The sequence below is a fragment of the Athene noctua genome, chromosome 4 (genome assembly GCF_965140245.1).
Source record: "Athene noctua chromosome 4, bAthNoc1.hap1.1, whole genome shotgun sequence".
NCBI lineage: Eukaryota > Metazoa > Chordata > Aves > Strigiformes > Strigidae > Athene > Athene noctua.
In genome coordinates this window covers 29,919,722-29,939,078 of record NC_134040.1, presented here as the reverse complement: position 1 = coordinate 29,939,078, position 19,357 = coordinate 29,919,722, and the positions used below count along the sequence as shown (strand labels likewise).

Here is a 19,357-nt window from a genome sequence, read left to right as displayed (position 1 = left end):
TTGCTTTCTCCCTTGCAAGAGACTGTTTAGTTAGATTTCTAAAAAGCATTGCCACAAATGAAAATCTAAAAATTACAGTTTATGAGTGAGTTTTTCAGAGATATTAAGAGCAGTGGAGAAAATTTACTGTACAACTTATTTTGTAGACAAAACTACCTAGTTGTAAGGCAGAACCTCAAATTTGAGGATCATTAGTAGCAACAAGACTGTATCTGCTAAGGCATTGTAATCTGGCCCAGATACCTAGAAAACTCGATATTGCCAGATTAAGATTTTATGCCTTAGAGTTTCTGCTGTGTCTCTGTGTTGGCCTGAAGTAATGTTTCTATTGCCATTTAGTAGCAGAGGAGTCTGCATTTTGGGGAAAGCTAAGATTAAATTTTTTTGCCTGTGTTTTCGGAGGCTTTGAAAGCAGAAAACAAGCTTCATGTGAGTACCTGTAACTAGACAAATAGGCAGTTGCTGTCCTAGTTGAGTCCCATAAAGAAAGGGTGTTCATACTTGTTGGGGGTAGAAAAATGATTTGTATGATAAAGCTTCAGAAGATTTCTGTGAGATTTTTGTTCTGTGTTTTTTTGAGTCCAAATGAAAGCTCATCTGTCATAGTACCAGTTCCTACAATACACTTAGCTTCTCTTTCCATATTCCTTCCCAGGTTATCTTTCATATTTTAGCTATATTCTCAATTAGCTACTTGTTGATGTAAATGTCTCTTCCGTTTATTGACGTAGCATTCATTTATGTTTCTTTGTTCCAGAGTTTGGCTAAAACGTAATGTAAACGTATCTGAAGCTCCTTAGATAAAGTGTCAGTAGAGGGGTGTTTCTACTGCAGAAGTAAAATGTAAGTTCCGATTTAGACATGGAGGGGAAGTTGTCAATATATATATAATTTCCTTTCACTGAAAGGTTTGATTTAGCCTTACGAACATTACACTGAACCATACCGCTGAAATAAGGCAGTTCTAAGCCTGTTTCTACTTCACAGGTGGGTAATCCATTTATTTTATTAACATGTGACATTTCATAAATGGCAGAATTGCCAGCTACTACTGTTCTGCTGGTTATTTAATTATTTTCATCAAATTCACATAACATCAGTGAGAGAGAGAGAATAAGAATTTGCAATCTGGGCTTTTAGTCCGTGTGGCTTGTTAATGAGATAATGGTTCTTTGCCTGTTCATGTAGTGTAATTGGATATGTGGAGCCATGGTCTTTGTTAGACATTTTCCAAAGATAATTTACTGTATACTGCAAACGCAGAGAAAGAAGAGAGAATGCCATACCTCATGTCACTGGATAAATTAGTCGTGTTGTCTGTATTGAAAATAATAGGATGTTTGTTATCAGGAACTACGTATCCAGAGTAAGATATGAGAAATACGGGAGAAAGTGCAGATTTTTTTTTCTTGGTCATGTATATTTTAGCGTATTTGGACCGGTTACAGTTTCAAACACTGTTTTTATTTGTGGTGTTACTGGTTAGTAGGTGTATATTATGTAAAGCAAAGGAATATCTAAATAGCACAAACTATGAAGATTTGTGTGGTCAGTGGCCCTTAATAGATACATAATTTCACTGGCAACAACTGTAGATATTATTCATGTTATTTAGGTTATCCTTTAAAGCGACGTGACTGTGGTGTCAGGAGACTGCTCTGCCTCTCCCTTCCAGATTTTCATACCAGTATCAAGAATTATATTTTTATTGAGTACTTCTATTTAAACACATCCTAAGAATGCCTCAAAAAATGGCATCTAGCAGAAGTTTATTATCTTAGTCCGTCTAAGTGCATTATTGAGAATAACATATATCACTGAGAAAATTGGAGTAGCATTTATATATAACTGAAAGTTATTAAAATAAATATATAAATATATTTTACAAGTTTGCAATTTCTTCTCTTTTACTGTAATCTTTTAGCCAGTTTAAAATGAGTAACGTTTTGCTGGTAAATGAGTGTTAGTGAAGTAAGTGGAAAAATCTGGATAAATGCAGTGTGATGCAGAAGTGTATCTACTGTCTCTGCAAAGACTGCTGACTCCAGAACTTGTGTGATGCTGGCGAACCAAGGAAAACCAGCCAGAGCCGCATGTACAGCAGTGCTGACTGTACATGAGATCAGCAACAGCTAGTAGGGCAGTAATAAATCCAATTTATGGACAGACTCCATGCACCATCACTAGTTAGTGTGATGTCACAAGGTTTGGACAAAAACCAGTGAAGCAGACCTGGCTGGTCTTCTGTGTTGTCTGCTTCAACAAGCCAGGTAAACTGACTGGATAAATGAATAGCAGCAACTGCATCTTCCCATTGCTACTCTGAAAGCAAATCCAAGAGATATAAGTGAAGAATGCTCTTTCTTTGTATTTGTCTATGGACTGGAGGCTAAGGTTTGAAATGTGAATCTGTTATTAGAGCACTGTATGTTGAACTTTGTTGTCTTCATAAAGATGTTCACTATTTTTCTCATTCAAATCATGAGGTTTTTTCACTGATATGAGTAAGGAGACTTTGGAAACAATAGAAACCTGAGGGTTACAGAAATTGTAGAATTGTGAAATGATGTTAAGGTTATTGAAGAAGTTGTCTACTCTAGAGAACAGACTGCTGCTCTGGGACACAGGAAACCTAGGTTTAACTTTTTGACTCCGCTCATAATTTGCTGGGATGATACTGGATTGGTTGCCATCTCTTTTGAGCATTGATATCCGTATGAGGAAAAAATGTTTCCTTTGGTAAAATAACTGAAGATTTGTTGCTATGAAGCACTCTTAACAATTGTTACAGATGTGTTTCTATGTATATTAATATCACTTTTGTGAAGTAGGATGAAATGTTCTAAATGTTTTTGAGAGTAGAAGCCAATGAGCTTAATAAAAATTCCCTTATGTAACCACATAGATAATATTTTCAGTCTTTGGGAATTTTCATATTGTAAGTTGGACATGCAGACCCTTTTCTGCATCATGTATCACAGGAAACTTAAAGTACCTGTGATATTCTATATGCTGCAAAAATAATAATTAGAAAGCTTAATCATAAAATGTGATCTGTATAAAATGATTTACTATCTTAGCAATGAACTTTAAAATAGCAGCCAAGAATATGATCTGCTTGATTAAAACTATGGAGGCCCTCTCAAAAGTGTGTTGAGTATCCTCAAAAAACACAAAATAATTCCAGATGTATTTTCATGTATCTTGAAAGAGGAGAGATATCTGGTGGAAGTTTCGCTTGTCTGACCATTCCAACTTCCTGAGAAACAGCAGGAACTGAAATCAAATTTCAGTTAAAGGAAAAGACATGAAAAACTTAGAAAGTACTTTTTAAAGCACTTATCAAGTGTCAACACTTGACTAAATGTAAAGTAGTACCAAAAAAATGTGTACAAAAGCTAAAAAAATCATCGTTTAATACTAGCCATGAAATAAAATACACTCTTAGAGTGTCACAGGCTGGGGTGCACATGTTACCTTTTGGTACCTGCTTTGTATGTTTGAATCCTGAATAGTCTGATTGGTAAATAAAACACTACTTATATCCTCAAATACTTGATGCTTTTGGGCTATACAGAGAAAAGCAGGCTGATGAAAATAGCATTCTTTAGTATCAACGTGGGTATTAGGTAGCCTCTCCTAGTTCTGGACACGTATGTTTAACATGAAGCAACTCTGTTTCTCATTTAGCATACATCAGGGCATCTTGACCTAGCAATATGTTGTCTGTCTAATTATTCTTTGCATTGTTTTACTGTTCCTTGCAACTATCCAAACAATTTGGTGTGTCCCTAGCAACCAAACAATGCTGTTTAACAGAAATTTCCTACGACATTTGCTCCCAGATTTCCCACGTAGCACTAGCTTGCATCAGAGCAGACAAACAGGATATTGTTTCAAATGAATAACATCCAGTGTTTTCAAGTAATTTATGAAAGTAGTTTTTTGGTTTTGAACTGTTGCGAGTGGTATGATATTTGGTTCCACATTTCATCTGAAGTTCTGTAGAATGATCCGTGTTTTGAAGTTCAGAACAATGTTTGAAACCTAAATTTCCTCTGGCAGCTAAGAGCAGAGAATGGTTTATACTTTGATGGCAAAGAATAGCAGAAATAAATGATTTAATCCTGTCCTGTAATGAGATTTTTTTTTCCATTAAGCATGTTATTTAAAATCCATGTAGACCCTTCCTATTGTGTTATCGATTGCAAGTTCATGAGTAAATGAATCCCACTGAACATAATTATACCAGATAATAATGTTGTTTGACCTGGTTAAGAAATCTGATAATAGATTTTGGATTTTCTTTAAGGAACTGCGGTGTATCTTATTATTAAACACAGTCAAGCTCCCTCCCCTTTTCCCTCCTATGTGTTTTTCTCTGTGTAACTAACTTACTAGTTTTACATAGCAGATAAAACCATGAACATTGTCATATTCAAGGCAAGAGTCATTCATGTGAACCATTAATGTCATGAATGAAAGTCCTTGGCAAGTTCATAGATGAAAGTAAATCCTAGTAAATTTTTCTGCCTTTTGACTACACTGGCATTTCAGCAAAACTAAGATATTTGTAATCCTCTCATGGCAGCATTTATAATTGCTTCAGTTTGACATTTTCCCCTTGGTTTTTTTTTGAGGAGGTTTATTACCAGCTGAAGAGTTTGTGCACGTGTACACAGCAATTAGTAAAGTGTACAACTGTAGGATAGACTTAATTCTGCTGCTGGAAGAGTAAAAAGACAAGTACTGTCCCTCCCTGCTTTGACTCTTTGTGCTGGCACAAGCATATGTACAGTTGCGTGGCAAGCGATTGGACAAGTGATTGTGTCAAAATTAACTTTGGGAGAAAAAAAATTAATACACATACTGCTTTTCCAGTTCAGTTCATTACATAGCTGCACACTTGAGTTTGCTTTCACAGGAGGACAATGGTACAGGGAAGGAGATACCTACCTGGGAGGTGTTGCATCCTTCTGCAGAGTACTGCAGCTTGTGCCATCTGAAGGGGGCTGTGTGAAACTGTAGCCATGGGCTGGGGTCCGTGGCACTGCAGGCTGATGTAAGGCTGTCCTGGTACCACGTTCCCCTGGCTTCACGGTTGTGCCCTCTGCCTTGCACTAAAATTTCTGCAACACTTCTGGGAGCTGGTCTGGTTGTAGTCTAGTTGCTTCTTTTTTTTCTTGCCAAGGTTAGGTTTTGTCCAGTTTACCTATTTTGAGTTCGTTTCCTGTGTTGCTGAGTGAGCCTGGGGGGAGGATTTGCCTGCAGTATGCCTGGGTTTAGATCAGTCTAAAAATCTGGGGTTTCATCCTCAGTGAGAGAAACTGTTTTGTGGCTTTGAAAGTTAACATACTAAGATAGTCTTTTACTGAAGATTAGTTTACTAATGTGAAGTAAAGATAGTACTTCGAAGATGATGAACTCTCAGTGTTTTCCCAACAGGGGCTTTTTAAAGAGATCTTTTGAAAACTGAAGACAAATGTATTGTGTAAACACAGTATTAAGACTTGTCTACATAAAGCAAATCTAGATGTAGCTCTAGGTTAAGCAGCACATCAGTCCTTAGTTTCCCTACAGAGAGACACAAGCTAGTTGAGTACCAGCTTCTCATTGTTCTGAAGCATGAACTGGACGGGAGCTGCGGCACATTTCCCTGAGTCCCCAGTCCTGATAGTGTGGTGATTGTGGCATGCCTCCAGTAGGTAAGTCTAGAAGGAGCCAAAGCAGTTACTTTCTAAATTTCTTCTGACCAGACACAGCTAATGATGTTCAAAAGGAGATTTAAACGTCTTTCATTTCTTTCCAGTCTGTTAGCTTCAGATGTGATTGAAAATAATAAGAGTCCAGTTTATCTGTTGAGTAGAACAAAGCTTTAGCTTTCTTAGAAACTCTCATATTTAGGACAGAAGCAACTATTTACTTAGAAATCCGTTAGGAGTTCTTAAGTACTTGATTTTTTTATTTTGTTCATCTGTAGATGGAGATGAAAGAGTTGTTCAGAATCAGTGTGTTGCAGCATTTTTCTGTTTTGTCAATCTTGTACTTGGTGTTTCTGTTTCTTACCTGCTATGGCTAGGAAGGATATATTCCTTCTTTTTGCCTCTTCTTAAACCTCTGTGCTCTCATTCTTGAGCATAATGCATCTTTCTTGTTTCATGGGCTGCCTTTGGAAGCATCAGGGCTTAAGAATGACAAGAGCATAGATGCTGGAGAACGTGAATGTTGTGAAAAATATGAAGTATTTTTTAAAGCACCTGACACATTTATGCTTCTGTACTGAGGGACAAGCCAATCATCAGATACGGGATAAGAAAGAATTTTCCTTTGAAGTCAAGATGTTTTGAGTTGTTGTCTTTCTTTTGCAGCATGCACTTTGTTCTGTTTCTTAATGCCTTTGTGTACTTTCATCTAGTGAACTTGCACCATAGGGATCTAGAACATGGCAGTGTTTTTGATCTCCCATCGCCTGATCTGTATGGCACATGCTCTTCTGTGTCATTTAGGACCTCTGTTACTGAGATCAAAGTGCTAGATCAAAGTGTTAGAGGATGTTCAGAAATGCTTTATGGCATGCGGTGTGTGTACATGTTGTTCTGGTGTTGCCCTCGGTTGCTGGGAGCTCGGCTCTGTGACCTTGGCAAGTCCTTCCAGCCTCAAAGACGACATACTGCAGTTTATGTACTGGAAAAATTATGCAGTACTCCAACTAAACAGCAAGTTTGTACAAAAACTTAGGGAAAAAAGCACAGGTCATATGTAGTACTCACAACCTTATGCAAGGTAATCTCCCTTTTTGATTAGAGTCTAAGGTAGTTATGACCATTCTGTATTCACTCCTGCTGAATTGCTGACTTCACTAATGTGTTTGATAAATGATTACCTTCAATGAAAGTTGAGGAAGTCTGCATTACAGAAAATGTAATTTTTCGAACTGATAGAAGTTATGAATGGCTGAGCCTGAAACTTGGGATGATAAGTGAAGTACCAAAGATTTGGTCTTCATGGCAACTAGTATTTTCATGAATGAGTTGAACACTGAGAAAATGTTTGAATAAAAGTTGTGGATATTGTTTAGCTAATAGGAACTACACATGTATGAGTTGAAAACATGCACAGATTTTGCAAGTTCATCAAAACTGGCCAAGTGCATCTCCTCACACTTTAAATACAAAAAGCCTTGAAGAATCTTACCAGAACAAATTGTGATATGTAATATAATAAAATAGGCTGAGATTTGGCTCCCTATAGTACTATCTTAGGAAAATAACATCTTAATATCAATAGGTAAGAATTCTTGGTATCAATTCCTAACATCAATTAAAAAAATAACGTCTGCTAGAGAAATATCAGACCTTTCTGAGTACATCTGGGGCATCATTAGAGAAGTCAATCATTATTTTGATTTATAGTGAGCAAGACAAGAATTGTAATTATTCACTGTAATTGTTGTGCATGTGTTAAACTCGTGTATGAGTGAGTTCTGATACCTGATTTTCACTACTGTAATTCACATTGTACGGCTTGATTGCTTAGGGAGAAAAATAAGACTAAAGGTGTAAAAATATACATAAACTTAGTATATGACAATTTCAGTATAAAGCCAGAAGCACTAATCCTTAGAGAGGGAGACTAAATATATCCAGTGTTATTTAAATATTGGTCAGTTAATATTTCTGATAAGGAGCAAGTCTTTCCGATTTGTGACTAGAGAGTGGAGGAGAAGAGTTAGCAAGACATGTCTAGAAAGGGTTTGCATTCTTGTTAGGAAAATCAACTTACTGACAAAAAGTGCCAAGCAGGGCCAAGGAATTACTTCTTTTGAAGATATTTGGACACTAAGTAGAAACTTGAACTTCGTGGACGATTTATAAAAATTGAATTACCTCTTACAATACAGGGAGACAACCCATTACATTGAATCTTTTGATTTTTACTGAAGATACCAGATATTAAAAGCTGTAAACTTTATCATAATCATCATACATTTGTAATCATAACTGGGTGGTTCACACAGCGTAATATGGTTTTGCATTTTGTTGATAACAAAAATGAGTTACATTGTAAACTGTTATGCAATTTAGAGTAGAATTTCCCACCTAATTAAGAAAAAATAATTTTTTGTTGTTGTTATAGCTAGTTATTTCCTCCTGGTTTACAGAATTTACTGTGTGAATATGTCTGTGTGGTGGATGGGGAAGTGACAGGTGCTGTGTTTAGAAGCTCTGCTTCATAGCTTTTTCTTTTTCTTTTTTTTTTTTTTTTTTCTATAGCCTCTACTCCACCCAGCAGAGTAAATAAACGCAGAATTTCTCCAAGTGTTGTTTCCACCTGGGAAAAGAGAGGCATCATCATGTCTAACATTACTATTGATCCAGATGTCAAACCTGGAGAGTATGTCATCAAAAGCCTCTTCGCTGAATTTGCTGTTCAAGCTGAAAAGAAAATTGAAGTTGTAATGGCTGAACCTTTGGTAAGTCATTTTTTCACAGTATCTCTTGAAATGGTCCTGGTTTTTTTTTTCTGAAATAGTTTGATTTGCCATATGTATGATTACCTAAGAAAACATCCTCAGATATTGTTGACTTTTCAAGGGGATTACTGCAAGATAAATAGGCTTCTGCAAACAGAGTTGCTACCTGGATTATGTTTTATTGACTTCTATTAAAACTGCTATGTAGGGGTTACTGGAAACAAGACCTTTTAGTATTCATAAGTTCTGTAAAGTTACAAAAGGAAATAGTGACAACAAAAAAATATGCCTTCCTTAACACTGTGAAGTGTGTTTCCTGTTGATGTTTCTTTGCAGTAATACTTTGACAGTATACTTTCAAGCAAATGCATTTGGTTTGTTTTCCAAAGTAATGACACTAGCACCTGGATGGATATAGTAGCCAGCATACACTGCAGATTAGACAAAATGCAGACTTCTGTTGGTGATCCAGACTGCATGATCTTGAAATAAATGAATTTTTTTAAACTTGGAAATTTCGGGGGGGGGGGAAGGTTTTTTTAACTGGGAAATTTGCTGAACAGGCAAGATGCTGCAGCTTGCAGAGGGCCAGCTTGCAGAAGGCCTCTGTAACTGCTGCTTGCAGAAGTATTCATGTGCAGAAGCACACGTGTGAACACTTGAGCCCCAGTTTGGAAACTTTAGGAAAAAACATTAATAAGAAGCAATCCAAAAGAACACAAAAATGGGGCTAAACATGTTTTGTGGTGTCACTGGTGGAATCATCTTCAACTGAAACCATTAGTAGATCAAAGGCTGAGGAAAAGGAAACATTTCTTTATATAGGCCCACTTTGGTATACTTTATACATAGACATATATGTGTGTGTGTGTGTGTGTACCATGCAAGCGTACAACTTAAATGTAACCTGTCTGTTTCCTTATAGACATCCAAAAGATTCTGGTATTCAGGAGGGTTTGATAAGAAAGCACACAGAATCTTTGTAAGAAAAGGGGCCTGCCAGTGGTGATGAGTATATGGCTAAGAAATGAGAGCTTTGGGGGTGGTGATGCTGTGTGTGGGAAGGCAGACAGCTTCACTCAGGGTAGTCTGTGTGCCTACTACTGCTCCCTTGTAGGCCCCTTGGACCCTCACCCTATCTGCTAAACATACGGGAGAGTAGTGCTTGGCCAGAGTGACACAGACTGGCTGTAATACAGATGACCTGAAGAGGGCTTTTCCTGTAGACACAGCTAGTTTGGAGTTAAATCTCACCAGAATACTGGTAGCAAGTCAAATAGAATAGACCTGGAGTTCACTTGTGCTGCATAACTTGTCGCTGCACCAGATTAATTAAATCCTTTGACAACAGTCACGGGCTGTGTCTCTCAGCCACGCTGTTTGCTGTTAGTTAAACAAACGTTTTTAAATCTGTTAACCATACAAAATCAAAACATCTTGCCAGATTAAAAATTAGAAAACACATGAAACTAATAAAATAATGCACTTCTCAAAGAAGAGTCATTCCCAGCTCTGTTGTGTGGTGAGGTTTTATGATGATTGCATGAAGTCTACTTTAGTCAGGATCTTTTATTAATAAGATTCTGAAACTTACATTTTTTTTGTGTATGGTATGTATAAAATTATTAGGGATAAAATAAGAAATTATAAATGTCACTAGAGTAGTCATTTGTGAAGGTCTTTAACAGTTCTGTCTGGGTTTGTTTGCCAGTTTGAATTCCTTTAAAGAAAATATTTTTTAATGTAATCAACTGTAAATTTACACATTCCTTATTTTATATTGGGGGAAGGAAAGACTATGTAGAAAACCATCAATTTAAAAGAGGTGCCAAAAACTGTGGAAAAGTGAAACAACCTCAGCCTATGTAACAAAATGAGGTAGAAGGGAATCCTTAGGTTTTTCAGTGAAGGGAAGTACTGAAGTGGTTTTATTTTTGTACATAGTATTTGATATAAATACTGAATATTCATTTCTAATGTATGACATTTAAAAGAAAAGATAAAAGGCTGAAAGGGCACAGGAAAGGCACTGGCCGAGATTGAAGAAAAGGCTTTAGTGGAAGAGAGGAAAGCTCTTTATCATTTTAGTGTGTTTTGATTTTGTGGGATGACTTGGCTACAAATAATAATGTGGAGAATATATACAGTATTACATAAATCTTTAATGCATTAGATGAAGCTAGGCTGTTAGATAAAGCTATTGGAGAGAATTTGGAGCCAGACCAGCTGAAGTTAGGAGCTAGACACTTTTTAAAACTTGAAGATGAACATGTCAGTAGGGGAGCTAAAATTAATTAAAAAATAATAATAAAAAAAAGTAGCTTCAGATCAAGAGAGCACCTGGGGGTGAGGGGACACTACCATTTTGGCTAGATGTATAGGTTTCATTTGGAAGTAACTGACTTGTAAGAAGTACCTAAATGGTTTCTCTAGCTGTGAATTTACTTACTGTACTCAGTGAGTAGAAAAGTAGTTTCCTTTCACTGATTTAATTAAGAGTTCTCTGCTTGCAAAATTTTAATACCACAGAGTTTCCAGAGTTACAGAAAAAGCTTATCAGCAAATGTTTTAAATAAATGATTCAAGTAGCAAGTGTAACCACAGGCCGGAAGATCATCCTTTTAGTGAGTAAATTTAAATAATTAAAAAAAAAAAATTCTTCTGTGTCTTTTGTAGTACTATTTAGTTTTAAAGGGAAAAGGGCTCAGACACAATTTATAGTCAGCTGTGCAAGAATGACTGTGAGGCATGATACTAGCCTTCCCCAAATGTGAAACGAACTATACCAGTGAAAAAGATTAGTGACAAACTTGGTCACCTTTTGTTTTGTCAGGCTCCATGTAAATATAGATGGTTAGAATTTAAGCAAAGAGTTTAACGTGGTGCCACCAAGTTACCAAGATGTTAACTAGGTAAGCTGCTAAATTACTAAATTTTAGTTCAGTCTCATGTTTAAGTCAAAACTCACAAGAGTATTTAAGCCTGTTGCCAACACCAACGATTTTATTCCATCATGGAGATACTAAACATTGCTCAGACTAGCACTGTATTCTTTGGAAGTCTTGCCTAGGTGCTTTCAAAAGCTTGTCTGAAGTCTGTAAAATTAAGCACACCACATTTCTTCAGTGTTTCTTGTATGCTGCTCTGATGCTTGGGCAAGGACGCAGGTGCTGCCCAACACTTGGGCTACAGGAGGCAAGGCACCATCGCTTGTCTGGTTTCTTACTTGCAGCTTGGAGGACAGAAACAAGTGCACTTACTTTGCTGTGTTCACCTGAGCCACCCTGCTGAGGTGTACTAGCCACCAGAGGACCGTGCCAGTGAATGCTGGAGAGGGGCCAGCGGGTGGTACCTTTTTTCATGGGCGCAGTTGTTTGCACAGCACACACATATATGTCTACATCCTGATCTCTGCTGCCTGCCATATGTTGACATTTTTGCTTTACATAATAGATGCAAACTGCTCTTTCGTTAATTCAGTAGTGGGTGGTGTTTTCGTTTGTTTTTTTTTCTTCCATTTCACTGGTAAAAGATAAATGTAGACCTATTATTTCCATCTCTCTCTGAACTTCAGGAAGCCAGGAAAATAAATCTTAAATTATTAATTCAGTTAAAGTTTCCAGACCTTTACTTTATACTGTTGGATAGATTTTTGTAAGTCTTGTGAGACAACTGGGGCCATGACAAAGCAGAGTTAGAAGAAGACAATGAAAGAAAATAAATTTTAAAGCCACAGAAATAATTCAAAGGCCTTGATAAACCTGTGACTGGGTTAAAGAGTATTATTTGGTTATGTCACATTTGTTTGGTCAGTGTTACATTAACTGTAGTGATATTTACCTTTTAGCAGTTAAGATATTTAATGCTGATGAAAAACAATAGAGAGGATTATGAACTTGTAATGTCTTTATTCTTTCTGATACTAAAAAACTTAAAAGTTACATCAATGTTTGGTTTACAAAAGTGTCTCAGTATAGAATATGAGGGGAAAAAAAGCTAAAATTTTAGAATTATCTTTAAAATAGTTTGCTGTCTATTGACAGGGATTTCAACTTTTTTGTTTAAAAACTTATTTCACTTCTCTTTGATATAATTCTTTTCTTTTGCTATTTCTCATTTTAGACACAGGCAATGTGTATAGTAAAGCCAGCATTTTTTCACCTGTATAATAGTTTTGTAGTACCATGGTGGAAACATGGCATGTTAGGGCTGACTATTACCATCTTCTTACAGGAAAGTCACTTCTCCATCTTCTTGGGAAATAGTTTTCTAGTTATTTTCACTCAGCTTATTTAGCAGTATACAATGTTTGTATAGGGTGGAACATTTCTCGTGTTTCTGCTTTATAGATAAGATAACAATTATTTGTGCAGTTTATCTAAAAGAATAGTACAGATAACATGAATTGACCTACAGGGACATTTCCTTATTAAAAAAAGAGAGAGAGGAATTTAGTTAAAAGTGAATTGTGATTTGCAAGCGCTCTCTGGAACTTTTAGTATCTGCTGCAAAATGTCAATTCTCATAACAGTATTTTGAACAGATTTAACATGTAAAATTATATGAATTTGTAAGATTCAAAAAGTGTTTATTTGCCAGTATCTGAAACCTTTTTCCCCCTTGCTTTTTAATGCACAGTTGAAGAACATTGGCTAATATGTCAACTGATGAACAAATAGAACTGTTTCAGAATGTTAAATGCATTTTTCTGAAACCACCTTTTTAAAAATATTTTTATTTAGACATACTGGAAATGTACATAAATGACTGTTTTCTTAGACAATTAAGTGGGTTTCTTTGGATTATAGAAAGTGAAGATGGTCTGATCTGTGAATTGGGACCTGTGTTATTTCAAGTTACACTTTCAGAGTAGGCAAATCCTTTTTGCCTGGACAATGTTGAATTCAAGTTTTTGGTGACTGTAATAGTTGCCAGAGATTGTGTCCTTTTGAACACCAAATACAGCTGCACCCATGGCAGAAAATGCCAGAAATTGTCTCGTATTTTCAAGATTACGATTAGGACAAGCAAAAATAAACTGCTGGATTGATTCTTGGACTTAGTAAATGCAATCCCAATTTGTATCTGTTTAACATATAGCCTGTCTGTTGCAGCCTTGTAAGTGTTAAATGCCAAGCAATATTGACTTTTTGTCAACAGTGTGACAGCATGGGTGTTGTCTCTTACTAAACTAGTGAGAGCAGTTATTTTGTGTTAACTGAGGCACAACCTGTTGAGAGCAGTACTGGCTATCAGTATTGCTAACACCTCCATTTTACATCCCAGACTAGGAAAGTTACCAGTTCTTAGGGTTTACTGCTTGGTGTAACTTATTCCATTAAAGCTCTTTGCTTACTGCAATCTAATGTGAGCTATTAACTCCTTACCTTGAGTACTTTTTCTGCTTTCCTCATCAGAGATAACAATTTTGATTCATTTGTAGTAAAGTGAAAAGTAGTTTAAAATTCATTTAAGTAGCAAGAAATGCTCATCACATCTTTATATATTTTACTGCTTTGTAGTATGTCCTTAAAGCTGTTACGGTGGCACTTGACTTACCGTAAATCATTGACCCTCAGAGCCAGTACATGGGACGTAGTCTCTCCATTTTTTTTCTCTTTCTACTTCTCCCCCATGCCCTGCCTCTTTTCTTTTTTTGCTTTACAGGTACTCTAGCATGAGACTATAAAAGTTGTATTTCTTGTAACTGTAGAATTTGGTACTCTCCACAGCGACTAGTAAGAATTACTGTTATGTTACTATTACGGTTCGTGGATGTTTTGTTTTCTTAATGCTTTAATTCTCACTAAATTATTTTGTGAGAAATATAGTTTAGTTTTGATTTTAACAGAGCAGTATGTCTTACGGTACTGGTTGGAATGAAATATTGTAATAATTAAATTCTACTAATACTGCATCTTTCCTGTACCTCACAATGTTATTTCAAATGTAAAGCAAGTTCTTACTGACATTCTCCTTTTCCTGGATTAAGTTTTCTAGCTATGTTTCATTGCAGGTCAGAGAAAGCATAGATTGGAAATGTGTTGAACGATTGTCTCTGTGAAGGCATTTCGAAATTTGTTCTTGTAGCTTACAATAACTGCCTTATATGAACATGAATATGCTTGCAGATGGGAATGGCTTTCCTTGAGTTACACTTGGCACCCTCTGCCAGCTATCTCTGTTGGGCACACTGCTGTAGGCCTTGCTGTCTGGGAGAGGTGTTTGACATTTTCTGTTTGTCAGTCTCTAACATTATTACTATTAAGATACCAAATTGTTTTAGATCTGTATTATTCTATTTTGTGAGTACACATCACATCTTCAGAAATTGTTCTTTCTTTGTTCTGGGATCTATCTTTGGTAACAAGTCAATTGCATTGTGAAATACACATTTATTTTCATTGTTTTTACAGGAAAAGCTCTTGTCCAGATCTCTTCAAAGAGGTGAAGATCTTCAGTTTGATCAGGTATGAGACATGTAATTAAAGGCAGTTTTTATTGGATTAAGATGGCCTCTGGTTTTGCAGAATAGTGGTTCCACTGTTGTAATGACTTGAAACATCCATGTCTGAATCGGTGTTGAAAGATTTAGACCTTGAATGTTAGACTTTTATTTTCTATTGTAGAATATGATAGTAAGAAACTACTAGAATAGATTAATTATTTGAAGGTGGCAGTGAAAGCTGCTGAAGGAAAGATGCTGAAATGTGGTAGGAGACAAAAAGACTTTTATTTCCGTTCCTGTTAACAGGTGTTGTGTAACCTCAGCCTAGATCACTTTACTGTTTTGGTGTTTGTGTTTCTGCTTTTATAAGCAAATAGTGTTAATTTCAGTAACATGGCTTTTACCGAGGGCTTATTGCCTCTATGGCAGAAGGCATTACGTAGATTCAAAATGTTACTTTGTCCTTTGAGTATATAGTTGCACTGTGAGGCTGTTCTGTTTCACTTACTGTAAGTGAACTGTGCCTGGAATAACTGTCTGCTCAATTTATTCATGTTTATCGCATATGTTTCCAATTCTTTCATAGTATAGTCATGGTTTTCTCCTGTAACTACTTCCTTGCAATGGAGAGGCATCATTCAGATGAAGTCCCATTAATTGCCTGTTCCTGTTAACTGTTACTTAATAGCATTTTGCTGTGTGAAGTTTGGTGTTCTGGATTTTTATTTCATGCTTTCCATCACTCCTCGGATATAAGTGTTAGACATTGCACTGAAATCTGTGGACATGCCCCTACTTTTCCATAGCCATCCATGTACCTCTTTTCCCTTCTCCCAAAGGAGAGACACATAATAGCATGTAATATTTGATGTATAATTCTCTTTTTAAAGAAAAACAAAACCACCACCAAAAGCCTCACATAGCCTTTTGATGTTTTCTAATCTAACCTACTGTAAGGCCACTACCTCCTGAATGAAAGTATACTTATAAGCAAGGAAAATGGGTGAGGAAGCATGGGGCATAAATTCTTTGGTAACAACAGTATTTTGTTTTAAATCTAGCCAAAATCATGGAATCATAGACTGGTTTTGGTTTGAAGGGACCTTAAAAGGTCATCTAGTTCATCTCACTAAGTAATGTGCATGAAAGGGATGATCTAAGGAAATCTGTAAATCACTAATGTCACTAATTTTTCTACTAGCTCTGCCCCCTCCCCGCCACATTTTTCTTCAGTTAAAGATGCTTTTTATAAATCACTAGTAGTCATGTATTGAACTACATATAGGTTCTGAAAGTATCCTGAGTGAAGAAAAGTAAATAATAAAGCATGTAAGTTCTGAAATCTTGTAATACAGAAATAAATTTGTTTTCCTGAAAATGTAGTACTTCAAAAGTAATTTGTTTTGATTGTGTGTGTATATAAGTGTGTCTGTGTATAAGTCCTTATTTTGTTCTTTTGTTATTTGTAATCTACTTTGTGTTCATCAAGATCTGAATTTTAATGGTACTGAATAACTACTTCAGAGAGTCGGAGCAGAATATCTCCTTTGTGGTGACAGGGATTGTGAATTTTGGTAGGGCATTTTGAATATTGTTTGGCAAAAGGAGTTAAGATTACTTCTATCTGTTCATTCCTGGTTGTATGAAACCCATATTAAGATCAATTCTCCAGCAATGTAGAAGATTACAGAGTAAAAAGAGATTGGCAAAGTACAGGAGACAGGAGGATCCAGAGCACACAGCTACCGCATCCAGCAGAGAAGCTAGAGCTGTTGCTGAGCTAACCTTGTTCACCCAGAGATCTTTATAGAGCTAGGAATTTGAGTCTAAAAGCGGCTTTACTGTACTGATACGGTGTCCAAGCTAGTAAGCTACTTTGTGAATAAAAAGAGCATGATTGAAACACAAGCAGGATTCTGGGAGTGAGAAGGTATCTACTTAACACTCATTTCTCTCAGCTCAGTAAGTGATGAGAAGTGGGATGGGGGAGGAAGTCACGATTGTCCTTATCATGAAAAAGTAAAATAGCTGTTTAATGGGATTATAAATTCTTTCTGTTGGAAACATAACCAGACCAAGATGGCTAACATTGGAACCGAGTGTGCAAAATCAGTAACTTTAAATTTTCAAATAGTACAATTCTTTTGTAATTGATGTTTTAATTGGAACAAAAATGTAAATTTAGCTAAAAAAGAGGAAACTTTGGAAAATGAGAAGGAAATTTTTATCTTGATACACTTCTAAACTGTTAAAAATTTTGGCATTTTAATACCAGTGCTTTCCCCTTATCATTCCCAGCACATCAAGAAGCTACCGTAGAGAAATTTTTTTATAGAGCATATATTGCATTTCTTAAAATATTTTTGCTTGTACAGCTTGAAACTGAAATAGCTTGTATTTTTCTTCTTTTGTTTGTTGTAGGAATCATACTTGGCAATTTCCTACTCTTGTCCTAAGACACCAAAACTTTATGATCATGCAAAAGCATATCTTGGCCATCTCGGTGACCGAAAGCAGATGTGTCTCTGGGGTTCAGGCTTGTTCATGATGAGGCACAACTTGAGCAGTGTTTTCAGAATTGGGATTTTGGCCACAGCTGGAATTTGGGCTCTAGCATCTTAGTATGATTTTGCTTCTCTCTCTCTCTCCTTACCTCTCCCTGTACTGTTTAGTGCAGCAATTAGCAATATGTTAAGGCCTTTATAACTGGAGCATGCTTTGCTCTTTCATTCCAAGGAATATAAGTACACGTCATGATGACTAGTGCAGCCCTGTCCTCTTGGGCATTATCGGATCTTTCGTCATCGAGATTGCTGCTTTCAATCTAGGCATAATTTAATGCTAAAATAAAAGGGTGGTTTTGTAATTTTTATGTAAAATGATCTTGAATTTAGTATCCAAGCAGTATGGTAATTATTTTAAATAAAAAGAATAAGCGTATAGCTCATGTTCTGCTTAGCAGCTATGTAGTATGAGCAAAGATTTAATCTTCCTGATAATTCCAGTGCCTTTTCATTAGAATGTTAAGGATGCAAAATGTGGCAGGAAATAAATAATTATAATGTAAAACTCATTTTTCACTTCAAGAGGAAAATGCTTTATAATGCTAGCCATTTTTGGGTTTAGCACTTTACCAATTCCAAATTTTTTAATGCATGAGATACAGCTTGTTTCTGTGGAAGATGATGTAAATTGCCTAACTGTTGGAACATTTATGAATGGTAGTGGCATTAATATACTGTGTAAACTTGCAGGAAAACCTAAGAAAAAGGTTTAGTAAAGCTTAATATGCAGCTTCCTTCTTTTCTCAGTTCAGAAGGAGGGCAGAAGAGTAGAAGTGTTTTTTTGGGGTCGTTTTACATTGACAGCATGGGGTAACTTAAGTGTTTTCTTAATCTGTTCTTGATCTGTTGTGTGTGTAGTTGCTGTATGAATATAACTGTGCAATGTATTGGATGTATCATTAGTTTTAGAGAAAGTGAATTAATGTATTTCCTCAGTGTTTAGGTTATTTGGGGTATGGGAATTGGCAGTAAATTCTGAAGGCAAAACACATTTTGGATTGCTGTGGTTGGTGATAGATCCCTCCTTCAACAAGTCTATCTTTAGCTTTCACCCTAAGGACTCCAGTTACATTGATGATTTTACACTAATATCTTTTGTTTAGCAACTCATGAGGAGGGTTGGTTCCTTCTGCTTTCTGAACACCTCCACCCACCCCACAGTATATTAATGCTTTAAACTTGTAATTTATGCTCATTGGCTGGAATGAGGTCAGTAGAGATATTTGAGTGCCCCAAGCTGATGCAAGCAACAGGCATTTCTTGCACATGAAATCTCAGTGAAGATTTTTTGAAGCTTTTTCAATACAAACAAGTCTTTTGAGTTCTTTTTTTCTGATGCTTTCTCTTGCTGAAGGATAATAATTTTAATAGTAGCCCACAAATGTCTCATTTCCACACAGGTTTTCTTTCCTCCTCTCTCTCTTAACAAGTTTTCGCTACTTTTTTTACCCAATAAAGTTTGTCAAACCTCTGCCACATCGGATAATTTTCTTGAGCAACACCTTAATTTGTATGTGTTCCTTTTCATCATGTATGCTTCAGATCACAATGTAACTTTAAAGTGGTAAAATTGAGCTGTTTTTTACTGTTCACTTCCAGAAGTCTGATGTATGTTGGTTGGTTGACTGGATTTTGTACAGATGTACGGGGAACAGACTTACAACATGCTTAGTTTCCAAAGCAAGTTATAAAGATTTCAGTGAATATAAGAACAAATATAGTCTCAAAATTTAGCCTTTGTTCTGAGATACAAGGCATTATAGCAAACCTACAGAGAGTATTTCTAGCATCTGTTTCTTTTCAGTGTTAAAAAGGCTTTGTATGGTTTTGTGTTGCCTGCAATAACTGCCTTCATCTTTTAGTGCAGTTAGG

General features: G+C 36.2%; 1 protein-coding gene across 11 annotated transcripts in view; it reads left to right on the top strand.

Moving 5' to 3' along the window:
- Positions 1-19,357, top strand: part of FRYL (FRY like transcription coactivator) — a 172,668-nt gene that overhangs the window by 61,604 nt on the left and 91,707 nt on the right. For 10 of the 11 annotated variants that reach the window (XM_074904767.1, XM_074904764.1, XM_074904765.1 and 7 more), the window contains 2 exons: positions 8,274-8,473; positions 14,890-14,943. In XM_074904767.1, the coding sequence (XP_074760868.1) occupies positions 8,354-8,473; positions 14,890-14,943 (174 nt within the window). In that variant the 5' untranslated portion in view covers positions 8,274-8,353. Of the gene's footprint in view, positions 1-805; positions 844-8,273; positions 8,474-14,889; positions 14,944-19,357 lie in introns of those variants that run through there. The other variant, XM_074904768.1, reaches the window with a different exon arrangement.